The sequence below is a fragment of the Dreissena polymorpha genome, chromosome 13 (genome assembly GCF_020536995.1).
Source record: "Dreissena polymorpha isolate Duluth1 chromosome 13, UMN_Dpol_1.0, whole genome shotgun sequence".
In the NCBI taxonomy this organism is placed as follows: domain Eukaryota; kingdom Metazoa; phylum Mollusca; class Bivalvia; order Myida; family Dreissenidae; genus Dreissena; species Dreissena polymorpha.
The window spans coordinates 48,894,206-48,909,288 of NC_068367.1; the positions used below are offsets into that span (position 1 = coordinate 48,894,206).

At 36.9% G+C, this 15,083-nt stretch overlaps 2 protein-coding genes across 9 annotated transcripts in view; one reads left to right on the plus strand and one right to left on the minus strand.

Moving 5' to 3' along the window:
* The first annotated feature begins 2,040 nt into the window (after positions 1–2,040).
* On the plus strand, positions 2,041–2,793 carry LOC127854647 (uncharacterized). The gene is made up of 2 exons (XM_052389709.1): positions 2,041–2,229; positions 2,587–2,793. Exons 1-2 carry the CDS (start codon positions 2,041–2,043, stop codon positions 2,791–2,793), a joined length of 396 nt encoding a protein of 131 aa, XP_052245669.1.
* Positions 2,794–8,032: 5,239 nt separating this feature from the next.
* Positions 8,033–15,083, minus strand: part of LOC127855348 (uncharacterized) — a 62,920-nt gene continuing 55,869 nt past the window's right edge. For 7 of the 8 annotated variants that reach the window (XM_052390840.1, XM_052390847.1, XM_052390846.1 and 4 more), the window contains 5 exons: positions 12,540–12,634; positions 11,370–11,499; positions 10,741–10,946; positions 9,382–9,532; positions 8,033–8,603 (listed from right to left, as the gene is read on the minus strand). In XM_052390840.1, coding sequence (XP_052246800.1) covers positions 8,508–8,603; positions 9,382–9,532; positions 10,741–10,946; positions 11,370–11,499; positions 12,540–12,634 — 678 coding nt within the window. In that variant the 3' untranslated portion in view covers positions 8,033–8,507. Of the gene's footprint in view, positions 8,604–9,377; positions 9,533–10,740; positions 10,947–11,369; positions 11,500–12,539; positions 12,635–15,083 lie in introns of all 8 variants that reach the window. The other variant, XM_052390841.1, reaches the window with a different exon arrangement.

Consider the following 15,083-nt stretch of genomic DNA (forward strand, 5'->3'; position numbering starts at 1 on the left):
TTCTGTTTTGTATCTGTAGGTTTATGACCAGCAATTTGTAATAATGTAAAATAAGCCGCGAAAACTCCGCGTAACATCCCGTACTGCGTATCATGCAGCTAAGAACTGCACAGAAAAAGACATTTGCTATCTTTGATCTCATTAATTGAACTCTTTACCTTTCACCAAATCCAACCACAATCAACGCCGTATATCTTTTTTTAAAGATATTTCTTGTTATATCTCCCCCAAGGACACCAAGTACTGATTCTAACCAGGAAACGGCGAGTTTAAATAAGTCTCAGGCATTTCGTGTGGTCGAGCTGAATTAAATAGGGTAAACTTAACATGTACACAGCGAACATCCCTTACACATGATTGGACTCATATTCGCAATCCCCGAATAGTAAATCTGATGTCGACCAGACCATGTACTGGGGAACATGCATATTAACTTTATGGGCTTGAGACGGCTTATACGGTAATACAAATATGCCTGTATAATAAGTGATAGCTAAAAACATTGTTCCCCATCAATGATGCTGTATTTTTGCGACAACCATGCATATGTAATATACTGTAAAAATATATTTTGCATAGAAATATGATCATGAATAAGTAATCATTATGTGGGACGATCAGTTTTTAATCAGGTTAACCCAAATTTCATTTTACGATAAAGCTTTGTTCAATTAATTACTTTCATAAATCCGTAATCATACGGTCAACCAATTTGAAAGTCAGCGACTTTGTAATATTTGTTGTAATGCAATGACCTTATAAATATTCGATCAAATAAACCACGCGATATTTGCTTATATAATTTGGGAATAAAGCAAAACTTGTGAAACCAATTATTCGCAATTCTTTTGATGAGAAATTCTACCGATACAACGGCCTTGTATTTTTAAGAGCCATAATAACATAAAAATTGGATCGATGATATCAAATGGCATGTTTTAATGGATACAAAAAAGAAAGATTTGTGTCAAATTTTGGGCATTTAAATGAGTAATTTAATATAGGTTTAAACGACACCGTTCGAATCGTCTATTGCGGCGACTGAAATTACAGCGGATTAATACACAGAGTTGAATAAAGTGTAGATAAAACAAGTTATTTGTAGTTACTTTTTTGTAACTTTATGCGATCACGCAAGCAGCAAATCTTCGATCAGGAAATAATATATGCACATTAGGCTTTTCCTAAACTCGTTGACAATGAAACAATATTTTTACCAAGGCTTAACAACGGACACAATTATTGTACTTTTGTTTAGTTTTCGATGAAGATCTATTAGATTCGTGATATTTTTACTGGAGAAGATAGGACGATTCCAGGTTGTGATTGCTCGGATGTATACATAATGAATTAATTGAATCGATTATAGACTGTCAACCGTCTAGTGACACACTGTAAAAAAGTGCATTAAAGGCTCGCAAAGAAGACGTTCTTTTGATTGGAATTTAATTTATTGAACGTCTGGAATTGGACAATAACAGATATCGCCTGTAGCAGCTGTGTGTATTGATTGTGAGATACTTGAAATGTTCAGGTGGAGTATCCGGACAGTTTTGCTGTTTAAATCATCACGTACATACGTTTGCTAAGAAAATAGAAAACAACGGTGAATTTTAAAATTCGAGAAACTGGATTTGTCGTTAGCGTGAACATGAATATGTCGTTTTCATGAGATAGGAGTAAGAAATGCGGTAGCGGCTTTTTGGACTTAAAATTTAGCTGAACACGCGCATTATATTAACGGATTCAAACCGATAAAGAAAATAAGATCACAAGGCGAACTTTAATCCTATCTGACTCCGAAAAAGATTCAATAATAAACTCTTTATGCAGCAGTGAGATATATCATTTTTATTTTGACTTTTTAAGGATATTGTGGGACATTTTTTCATTTTCGTCGACAAAATTGTTGCCAAAAGCTCCGCTTATAGTTATCGGAACACATTTTACGCGCGCCTTTAGACGTCAAAATCGCTTTGAACTGTTAGTAGATTGTGATAACTCTAGTTCGTACAAGCTGTTGTTGGTTTGCAGCATAAAATGTCGAGTGATGATCGCAGGACGCTGCTAGAGCGCGCGCAGTTGGCAGAGGAGGCTGGGCGTTGGGAGGACATGGTAAGTCACATCCGGGCAATCGTCGTGACAGGACAAGAATTGACAGTCGAGGAGCGAAACCTGTTCGCGAACGCCTACAAGAACCATGTTGGAAACAAGCGTGCCGCCTGGCGGGTGATTTCAACCATCGAGCAGAAGATAGATAGCTCCAGTCGCAGACGAGATCTAAGTAGAGAATATCGAATGAAAATCGAGGACGAACTGAAAGCTTGCTGCAATGAAGTTTTGCATTTGATTGATACGTACCTTATCCATACGATAGACGTTGAGAATAAGATATTTTACCATAAAATGCAAGGCGATTATTTCCGATATCTGTCCGAATTTAGCCGATACACCACAAGTGACCGCGTTTTCGACAGCGCGAAAGTCGCCTATGCACATGCGCTCGAATTAGCCCGCGAACATCTTTCCGCCAGCCATCCTCTCAGATTGGGCCTCGTTCTGAATTTCTCGGTATTCCATTTTGAGATTCTCGAATCCCACGAGATCGCGTGTGATATGGCGAAAGACGCGGTGTCCGCTGGAGTAAACGAACTGAACATCCAACCGGAAGAGGCACGGAAAGACAGCGCATTGCTCCTGGAACTCTTGAAGGACAATATCAAAATCTGGTCGGCAGAAGTTGACTCCGAGCAGCAACTGCATCGAGCTACAGTCAGATCTAATTTCCGTTAGATTTTTTTTTCAAGAACATTTACAAAAAATATTAACTTGTGTGTTATTAACGTGAAATCATTTTAGATTTTATACATATTGTATTATTGCACTCTTACAAAAGTGACAATTATCTCCGTAAGGCCATAAACCAGTTTCCAATGTTTGTGTTTTTAGCGCAACTGATCAAAACTTGATGTCGTCGTCGATAATAAATATAGAGTTGTTTACAGTTTTTATTCACCTTGTGAACTCTCTGAAAATCGCATTTTCCCAATTATAATGAAGTTGTTCAAAAAAAAAAAGTTACAATAATACCTCAACCATGTTCGAAATTTCCGAGTCCGTTTACACAACCGTGGCCGTCAAGGGGCAAGGAAATTTGCCTTATCCGGCTTTTGTTAAACCTTATGAACACTCTAGAAGTCAAAATGTTTGCCCATTTATAATTAAACTTACTTAAAACAGTTTTATGGGTATAAGGGTTAATTAAAAACGAGGCCGTTGAAAGGCACGACGTCCAAGGGTTGGGGCATTTTTCATTATATATGTTGCTATAGTAACAGATTTTGACCACACTAGCAACAAGTCGAGTTCGGTTCATTATTTTTTATAAGATGAGTTCTACTGAAATATTGGCCGAATTTAAACACGGCTTCGATTCGTCGAAAATTATTGCTGCCAGGGTTTAAAGCAGTTTCCTCTATAAGACTATAACGAAACAAAGTCAACACTGTTGAAGGCATGTGTTTTGAGTTCTTGATTAATCATCATGAAACATGATGTGAACATTCGTTCTTAGCGTCCGTTTAAATACAATTCCTTTCGAGGTTGGGATAGTTTGCTGTACAAGCACTCGGCATTAGCTACTAGAGCTACCCCCATGACAAAATAAGTTCGTCAATTTTTTTTATAATTATTTATATATATAACAAGGTATGTGACTTAGACCATTGAATTGCTGATTTCGGCATACCAGCCAATTTCCGAAGCTCACTTCTCCATCAATTTTCAACCGATTTACACAATTCTGGTATCAAACAACGCAGAAGACTTCATACTGAATGAATAAATCGATGCATGTTCGCATAAGTCTGCCGTAAAGCGGTCATCAAAAAACCAACTTGCAACAACATTTCCAAGAATCGATCTGATTACCACGGAAATTGGCTGGTATGCCGAAATCAGCAATTCAAGGGTCTAAGTCACATACCTTGTTATAATTATAAGTAAAAATTTATAATTTTTTTCGACGAACTTTTTTGTCATGTTATTTTTTTATTACTAATGGACAATTTTGAGAGTTTGGGAAGGGGGTAGCAGCTTGGGGGGGGGGGGGGTAGTAGCTAATGCCGAGTACCTGTGGTTTGCTGTATTTTAAGTTTGTTAACACTATACCTGCTCAGAACTTTACGAGTTCCATCTGGTATCAGGTGGATGCCTGTGACCTTTTGGCTGTCTTGTTTGCGTTGCGTTTGTCGTCGACCAATAGCGAGACACCGATAAGATGGCTTCGTTATGAAGTAAATATTCACGCTGAAATTAATGCCTTTTCTTTTGTGCGTTTACTTGTTTGAATGCGCATCTTTTGTTTGAGTTTAAAGCAAATACGGTGTGTTTTGTCTTAGCATTTTACTTCTTTATTACATCATGTTGTCAAGATAATAACTCAAAACGCCGATAATGAAGGAACTCGAAATAGTAACTTTTACTGTCCAAATAATTTGGCGTAATCGGAATGTTGCGAGCAATTTTGTATGTTAGTATATTTCACAGACATGTAGAATATTAATACATGTACATTTACATTTATATAATTACGCGAAGCCATTCCCAAGTAAAGACATGCACGCTATGAAACGCAAACTTTAGACAAAATAAGATGCAGATGCCCCCCCCCCCCCCAACAAAAAATAATAAATACATAAATAAATAAATAAAACAACACAAAAAACAACAACAAACAAACAAACAACACCACCAACAACAAAAAACAACAATAACCATAAAAAAGGGTATTGCCAAATGATTTTTTGCTAAAAAACTGACTACAATTATAGGTTATTAGACGTTTCACTGTACAATACGGAGATATATTTGGACGAGCACACAGTTTGACGTCATAACGGCTTGTCCAATATGACTTCAAACTGTGTGCGAGTCCAAATATATCACGTATTGTACAGTTTAAACGTCTAATAAGTTTTTTATTCTATATCCTTTTCTTCAGCTCTTTGTTTCATTTTAATTTTGATTTTAAAATACTTTAATTGCATCTTTTGCTATTTTCCAGACAAGCGCCCGTGTGAGTCGATTGTAGTACATTCGGATACTTTTTCTCGGTATCGTTATAAAACAATTGCTTAGCGCACTTGTACTCAACTGTCCAATATGGAAAAATACAGACTTTTTGGATACAATACCGGAATATATTGGACGGTCACGTGGTACATATGAAGAATGCCGATTGGATGAATTTATTGGATATAGAATAATCTATAATATTAGTGTGACTTACGGATAAGGCACAATAGGGATCATCTACAGTTCAAGGTACGGAATACCGTTAGTGCCATCGTGGTTACACATTAAAATCAAGAGGGCGACAATGCGATAGTACCATGGCGACAATGCGATAGTACGATGGCGACAATGCGATGGCGACAATGCGACAGTACGATGGCGACAATGCGATAGTCATCGTACTGTCGTCATCGTATTATCGCCATCGTACTATCGCACTGTCGCCATCGTATTGTTGCAATGTGACATTGTCGTAATCGTACTGTCGCCATCGTATTGTCGTCATCGTATTATCGCACTATCGCAATTTTCTGGATTTTCATGTGAAACCACGATGGCCCTAACGATATCCCGTATCAAGGTCAATGCATCTTCAAAGTATAAGGCACATCACACAATCCTTTGATGACATATCGAACGGAAACCAATTAAACAATTAATGCCACAGTGACCTTGACCTTTGAAATAGTGACCCCATTTTCAAAAGGGGTCATCTATCGTCAAAGGCCAATGCACATGTAATGTATCAAGCCAATCGGTCAATTCGTTTTTGATGTAATGATCGGAAACGATTTTCACATTTATTGTGACAGTGACCTTTGGCCCCAATTTCAACAGGGGGCATCTACTGACCAAGGCAAATGCTAATGGGATGTATCAAGCCAATGGATGAATCAGTTGACGAGTTATTGTGATTATGACCTTTGACATAAAGAAACCAATTTCAATAGGGGCCATCTACTATCCAAACGCCAATGCACATTGGAAGTATCAAGCCAATCGGTCTCTCCGTTCACAAGTAATTGATCAGAAACAATGTTCACTTTGTGTGACAGTGACCTTGGACACAGTGACCCCAATTTCAATAGGGGCCATCTACTGGAAAAGGCCAAAGCAAATGGGAAGTATCAAGCCAATTGGCCATTCCGTTCACAAGTTATTAATCGGAAACGAAGTGGTATTCCGACAGACAAATCAACCAACTGACCATCCAGCAAAAAATGTTTGCCCTCTTCTTCAAGGGAGGCATACAAACAAAAACATTCCAGGTCATTGGAAGTTTTGAAGGAAATTACATATGTACGGCAAAACATACGCGATAAAATTTCCACTTTTTACGAAAGGTTTTGCATTCAAATATACCGGTTAAGGTACAAACACAAAACATAGAAGATATTTTAATGTAAAACGATTATGGGAACATTGAAGTTGGACTCAAATTGGAGTGACTTTTGCACAGGAGGCCAGACGAATTCAATTAACCTTTATTTTAAACTTAGCCCTAAACAATTAAAAGTCAACCCCTAATTATTCAAGCATCCGCTCATCACTTGGTTTTACAATGAAACACAAGTTGAGATTTTGGCTTTTTCGAAATCATTGATCAAGAAATACGAAAAAGTTTTATTTTAAATATCGCAATTCAAGTCTGCATGTGGTATAAGTTTTGGAAATATTTATGTCTAGCCTGCTTAAGGAAATTATGCTCGATAAAGCTCTCATAACTATGTTAACCACGAGGAGACGGTATGTCGCGTGTTAATCCCGTGTCCCTAGTAGAAAGGTCAAGGTCGTACGGGCATTATACGTCCGTCCGGACTGAAACTTCATCTTTATTTCCCAAAATAACTTGCCAATATGTGGAGACCACATGTTCCATGTGAGACCAGTGTCTGTGTCTCAAAGATAAATGTAACTCTTTGAGGTAAAAGGTCAAATTGTGGCACAATACAGTTTGTCCAGAGTGTAACACAATTTATCATATTTTTAAATAACTGGCTGCACATGTTCATCATATGGAGACGACGTATCGGGTGCAAAACAATTCGGAACGCTTAAAAAAACGGACAGGATTTTGCAGATAGTATCTTCAGCTCAAAAACGACAGAGCCTCGCCCTGTTTAGATGATATGTTGCATGTAATGCCTTTATCCCGAGCTCAGAAGTAAATGTATTTTTGTGTAGCTGTCTAACCGAGCTTTTCATCTAGAATGACCTTTACATAGCGCAAGCAGACCCGAATGAATACATTCGAAGGCTGATTCGAGAGATATCCCACAGAACTTTTTCTTACATTCTTGCGTCCGCGTACAGCAAAAAGAAGTTCACTGAAGCAATGTACAGTGTAAGGAATTCCAGACTATTCTCTATATGTTCGTACGACATATGGGCACAAATTTTGGCCCAGTTACAATTACGCATTAAAATCCATCACTCAGAATTTCAGGGTCAGTGCTCGGTCACTAAATTTCCACAGGAAACATCGATAAACGTTGATAACATAGTATTGCTTTCAAGATGAGAAAACAATCACTACCGAAATTGTTTAATTATACCCCGTCTTATAACGGGGAAAACGCGTCTTATGCTATATGAAGCCAGCGTAGCTATAGCCCAGCCTGCGCATCTCGCTTTCTGGTCAAATACCTAATAAGACGACAAAACGTTTCTAACCAGACTGTGCAATTGCTGTGTTGTTTGAATATATGTGCAGATAAAAACACACATTTTGTGTAAGTAACAATTAAAAACAACAACAACAATTAAACCTCTGTTATCAAGTTGCTTATTTTAAAACGTATTTTTCCTAACTATATTTCAAAGTCAGGATGTACAACAAATATATTTTTTTAAAGATATTTCTTGTTACAAAATGGATTGGATTCTTGACAAGGGACATATTATGTTTGATTAAGGAATATTACCGCATACAGATAAATTAAAAAAGACTCAAACACAACCGTAATATTTAATAAATAATATTTCTTAACATGGTAAATATAATCATTTAAGTAAAACAGCACATGAAAACAACATCATCAACATTGTTGAGCAACAGGTTACTAGTTTGTAAAACTAGAACTGTTTAACTAAATAATGAATCATATATTTTACAACATAAAAAAAACTTGGTAAGAAGTCTTCTTTTACAATTCATAAACACAGAATAAGATTTTTTTTTAAAGAGTCATGAGTACTACACTTGAAAAACTAGGTTTGCTTATTAATTAATAACTTAGAAAAAAAATCAGATAACACAGACTAGTTATATTAAATAAATGGATCAACACGACAAAATAAGTTCCCAAACTAACATGGAAATAAATAATTCACCAACCATTGTACAACTTAGTTTATATTGTTGTTAACAGGCAATGAAATCTCATTTTATAATTAACACATGTTTTTGTCCTTCACATTCATTGCTAAGTTCATGTTTTTATTGGCTGCCTCTTATTGTCCGCCACTTTTTTCCCCACCATGTGGAGTCCTTTCTTTTTCCGTCGTTTGCGAGGACTGGCAACTATCTGCAACACATTCATTTGAGTTGCAATCTGAGAAAACTAGGCAAAATGCATGTGCATAAAGTGTCGTCCCAGATTATCCTGTGCAGTCTGCACAGGTTAATCAGGGACGACACTTTCCGCTTAAACTAGATTTTCGGTAAAAAGGGCCTTCCTTAGGGACAAAAAATACCATTAAAGCAGAAAGTGTCATCCCTTATTAGCCTGTGCGGGCTGCACAGGCTTATCTGGGACGACACTTGACGCACACGCATTATGCCCAGTTTTCTCAGAACGCCAGAACGCGACACATTTCAACATCATTGAACATAATGATGTTGTCCAATAAGACGCAAGCATGACAAGCTATCAAACACATGCATGCCATGGAAACAATAGCAATATTATGTGCTGTGATAAACAAAATGTCCAATTAAATCATGACAAATCTGGAAACGTATTGTACAGCTTTACTGGCTTATGTCTGATCCATTTTTGCTGTGCCTATGTCCTGTTTTATGATTTTATGTTAAACATTAAACGTTCAAATACTTATGTTGGTTTCATTAACAGAAAATAAAACATACATGGCTATCTAAATACTACTTAATTGGACCAGCAGTGAAAAGCAGTAGTACAGACAAGGCATTATTACGATGCACATGGTTGAATACAAACCAAAAATCAGATAAGCATTTAAAATCAGCATATAGGAAAAAATGACCTTATTGATGACAAAAGATCATCAGATTCAGTGGCATACATGCACATAGTAATGATATACAATATGGACAGTACCCACTCTATCCTGAATGGTTAGGTAGGTACCCTGTGGCAGCGCAAACGAGACCGTACGAGGTTCTTCCATGTGTCTCGAGACATTGTGAGGTTCCTCTGTGCTTCTCGGGAAATATTTAGTGGGTGACGAGTAATCGTCACTCTCTGTCTCAAAACTGTAGTAAGCAGCATTTGGTTAGTTTCATTAATATTTTTTTCCAATAGTATTTAATTTATATCACAGTGATAAGTTTGCCATGTAACTCACATATATATATTATTTAGGCAAGTTTATTAATCTAAGCTTACAAGTTTACATATAACAAGTAAACATACTAATGCCAGTAACCCAAAACTGACCAACTTGCATATGACATAGGGGGGTTGTGTGTAGAAATTTTCCATGAGAACATCAAAGTTATGTAGCTGGACCGGGATTTTGAATTACAAATTAACCTCAGAATGAGAGTCCGATACCAACTGACCTAGATGTGTGGTTATCTGCCCCTTGGACAAGCAAGAAAAAAACTAATAATGACTAGTGACAATAACACAACGTATTGAATATGAGAAACACAGTTAAGCCAGAATGTTTACTTTCATAAACATAATTGTTTAATCACAATCTTGGTCGACATTAAAATTTATAAAGCAGAATTTTTTCCCCCTCAATTTTAAGGAACAGTGAACAGACCGTTCCAACTGGTTCCAAAAACAAGGGCTACATGAAAGTAACCAACTTTCTAAATTAAAGCTCAATAAAACTTTTTTTTCCATATTTATTGTCACAGTGACCTATACCTTGACCCAACAGGCGTAAAATTGATTCCCACACTAGGTATAAATTGATTCCGACACTAGGTATAAATGTAAGCTATCTACCTACACATTTAAGCTCAATTACTGTACACCTCCATCTAAACTCAAGTCAATTGGAGCACAAAATGGTTTTCTATTTTCAGCATTATTTTCAGAATTAGCTGACCTTAAAACCTGACAGGCCCCATATGAACTCACCAGCTAGGTTTGCATGTGAGATACCAACAAACACAATTTCAGTGCAAACATCCACCCTAATTCAAGTTTTTTTTATTCAGGAAACTGCCTTTATGCTTTCAGTAACATAAACCTTGACCTTTGCTAGATTAGCCTAAAATATAATATCAAACTAGGTCTCCATGCAATCTGGCTAGTTACAAAGTTTCATTGAAACTGGACAATTTTAACTTTTCAAGGGTGACCAGTTTGATGTAGCCTTCCAAACCTTGTGAATAAGAATTAAACAAAAGTGTGTAATATATAAACAATTTACCTGAATATATCAGAAATATTGGAGTTTGATATCTTCAACAACATAAGACCCATGCCTTGCATTTCCACTCACCTGCATGCCATGCAGGAAAGTTCCTGCAATGAGCTATGCTGCAAGCCCGTTTCCCTACACGAGGGAGGTCGGCTAGGGGCCACTGACATGGGTTCCTCATATGTGTGTTCCAAATAGGAGTCCTCTTGAGTCTCGTAGTGCTTCTGGAGGGAGTCGCAGGGCTGAACCATTTGAGGACGTAGTACCGGCAAAAAGGTGGATGATGTCTATGAAAAAGAACACACTGTTTAAATTTTCCAAGAGAAAAAGATCTATAAAATCACTAGGGAACTCAACTTCATTATCAAAAAAAAAATATCTAAAATAAAAAAAAGAAAAAGAAAGGTCTACGAAAACAGTAGTACAAGCTTTATTTATAAGACTAAATATTGAAACAAAAATGGGACATGAAATTCAACTCTGAACTCTGATTGTCAGTTAGAATTTTAAGTCAGATGTCAATAAATATGTTACTTATTAAAACATGTAACACATTGAAATAAGTTTCATGGATAGAAAATAATAAATTTTGATTAAATGTTTTTGAATTTTATACACATTTTTTCTGGAAAAATAAGAAAATATTTCATATGAATGTGACACCCAAATTCCTTATATGCCAGTAAACAAGTGGAAAGGGGTACCTCTACCTGTGAATATTTTTCTTCAGGCTTCCATAGCCTATTCACATTGCCATTTTCCATTGGAAGGTAAGGTATACCAGGCATACCAGATTGCTGTTTCCATTTAGGAAGCCAGTTTAGTTTCTCAAAAAAATTCCTGAAAGGAAAATACAACATGAAATGAGTTGGTGACAATTTTAAAGGGACATGTTCAAGGGTGTTTCAAGTAATTTATGCCATTAAATACCTCAATGAGATAACTATATTCCCAACAGAGATTATTTCGACCATAAAGCGATGGCATTGTTTTCCAGTCCGCATGATTGACTTGTTAACTTTTTAATATCTTAATTACATTAACTTGTGGACTGCACAGGCTAATCTGGAACATAACTTTACACACATGCATTAAACCCCCTTTTCACAGAGCATGGCCCATATGCTTTGAAAACCTTTCAAACGGTAAAGGAGATATTGAACAGACATGACCACGGAGGCTTAAACCTTGACCTTGAAGTAAAATATGGACATTGAGATGGCATATAAGAATTATGCCTTTTGCACATTGTCTAAATGTATGTACATTGAAGGCAAGTTTAATGAATTTCTGTTTAAAGCTTTATGAGATATGGAGCAGACACGACAAAGTTATGGACAGAATGAAGGACAGATGGACGGAAAAAGGGCATCTATATATACCACACCTTCTTTGCAGCACATATATCATAGTGAGCATTTGTCAAATGTTATTATCAAATTGCCTGATATAAATTTTAATGTAAAGGCCAGACAAGCTCTATGATTGCCATATTTGACTTTAACATGAAACCTTGACCTTTATACTATGACTCTAAGACAGTGTGCTTAATGCTGTCTCCATGGTGATCATTTTAAAGTTTAAAGTTATCATACAATTTCTTGATAAATTATAAAAAAGTAAAGTTCGGACCAAGTTTCAGAATGTGCAGACGTATGAATGGGAAAAAGCATTGCCAAATAAATGCCAACCAGCTTGTAGGAGCATAAAAAGATAAGTAACTCCCATCATGTTTCAAACCAAAGTGAGTGTTCTACACAATATTTTAAAACCATGACCTAAAAGATTACCGCATGCCCAGACTTAAGCCTGCGACATAAACAAAGTGAAATTCATATTTGTTATTATAGATAATTGAAACTTTCACAGTTTTCACTTACTTGCGTGTCTCATCCGGTTTCTTTGGTCTATATGTGCTCAAGTCCAAATCTCCGCACTGTTTGGGCTCCTTTGCTTTCCGTGCTTTGCTTGGATTCTGTTGAATGACAAGATATCAAAAAAGTTTCAAAGTAAGACAAACAAACTTATAGTTCCACTTTATGCTAGACTCCTTCACCAATGTTTGTTATAACTCTTTACCATTTAGATATGCACTTTACCACATTAATTGTCCCTTAAAACATCAACTTCAATTCAAGACCTTTCTTAATATATTTAAGTTCTGAAGGCTTTACTATTTCAAACGTTCAGGTATTGATGAGCAGCAAGCAGCAAAAACCTGAACAGCAGGCCAGTTACTCCACTATTTTCTGGATGTTCAGGAGAATTACCACCATGAACACAACAGCTCTTCTTATCCAAGATATCATCATTCAAATTATAACCAGGATGTCCATCAGGAGTAACACCATAAACACAATCAGTTGTACTTAAACTACATATCACCATCCAAATGACATCAAGGATGTTAAGCAGTAGTAACGCCCATGAACACACTAGGCTGTACTAACCCTACATATCACATATCGTTACTATAAATAGTAACAAAATGACGTCGCGAGCGGGCCGTTATTCATATCCGGTGGGCCGATATAAATCATATCAGCCCACTTAGCCGGGCCGATTTTTCATATCAGAAAAGAAAAGGGATCGCGCGGCTAATACTGAACAATATGGCGTCCACATTCAGTCTTAGCCATAAAGAAGTAAAACATCATCTACTGGTTATTGTTCTACTCACCGAAGTTGTGTTATAACCATGGTTATTTTCGTAAAATTTAATTTGGTTCCATGACGAAGTAAATTCTGGACACATTTCTTCATCGCCATCCATCTTTTCCATTTAAAAGGACTTGATGTAAGAAGGCAATTCTTTGAGGATAGACATTCTTTGATCGACTGACAAAGGAAGGACGTATTCATCAAAGAAATTACCCTTTAAATTCAACATCGATTTCCTTCAAACAGTTAAAGAACCATTCACTGACGCTTATTTTAAATTTAGACATAATCCATCAGTTGTTCAACAAACAACAAAACATCGCGTTATTCGAGTCGACATTTTAACGAAATCAAAAATGCAGTCTCACCAGTTTCATTCCAATTTTATATCCCAACACTGTTATTCACATTCATAATATTACATTAATCCATCGTAAACACACACACTAATCGTTCGATGCTTAACAAAATATTTAACTGTTAAATAAAACACTCCAAGTCCGATTTGTTGTTAGTCTAGGTAGTTTCGTCATTGAAATGACGTCACATGAGGTACGTCATAAACTGCGCAATCAATTGAATGAAAATAAAAGTACGGAAAGCTGTTTCTGTATAAATGTTCGTGGAGGACCAAAATAGTATGATATGTGATATAAACGATAACACACGACAGAGCTGGGCCGGGCGTCTACAATCGGCCCTTGCCGAATAATGGCCCTCGGGCCTTTACCCCCCTCGGGCCGTTATGTCGGCAGCGAGCCGATTATAGACGCCCGGCCCAGCTCTGCCGTGTGTTATTGTCTAAATATCACCATTCCAATCACAACTAGAAATGGCGCGGCAAAGGCCGAGGCGTATCCCCACGCCGCATGTTTGACACAGGGGCGCCCCAGGGTTGGTAATGGGGCCATGCATAGTTGAGATTGACCGTATTCAGTGTTCAGTATAAATTAGAAGTAATTCAATGTACAAATGAAGAAGTTAATGTAAAATAACCTAAACAAGGGACAAAATTGTCACAAAACCAGGTTTTCATTGTGAAAAAAAATCTGATAAAGGGAGACAACTCAAACTGAACTTTTGAAATGAACAAAGAAAATTAACCCCCTTTGTAAGTTTGTTTTAAAATAAATCTATTTTTAGTCGTGGCGACCTTGACATTGGAGATATGCACATGAATTTTTTTTTTTGACCTTTGACCATGAAGGATGACCTTGACCTTTCACCACTAAAAATGTGCAGCTTCATAAGATACACATGCATGGCAAATATCAAGTTGCTATCTTCAATATTGCAAAAGTTATGAGCAACGTTAAAGTTTTCGAACGGACACACGGACATACGGACGGACGGTCAAAATTTGTGTGCGTATGGAAAGGCGTTGTCCATATACACATGCATACCAAATATGAAGGTTATATCTCAAGGGACATTTATGGCCATTTTTGACCTTTGAACTCAAAGTGTGACCTTGACCTTGGAGATATCGACGTAATTATTTCGCGCGACACACCGTCCAATGATGGTGAACAAATGTGCCAAATGATTTTAAAATCTGACAATGAACAACATAGTTATGGCTCGGACAAGCTCATTTATGGCCATTTTTGACCTTTGAACTCAAAGTGTGACCTTGACCTTGGAGATATAGATGTAATTATTTCGCGCAACACACCGTCCAATGATGGTGAACAAATGTGCCAAATGATTTTAAAATCTGACAATGAACGACATAGTTATGGCCCGGACAAGCTTGTTCCGCC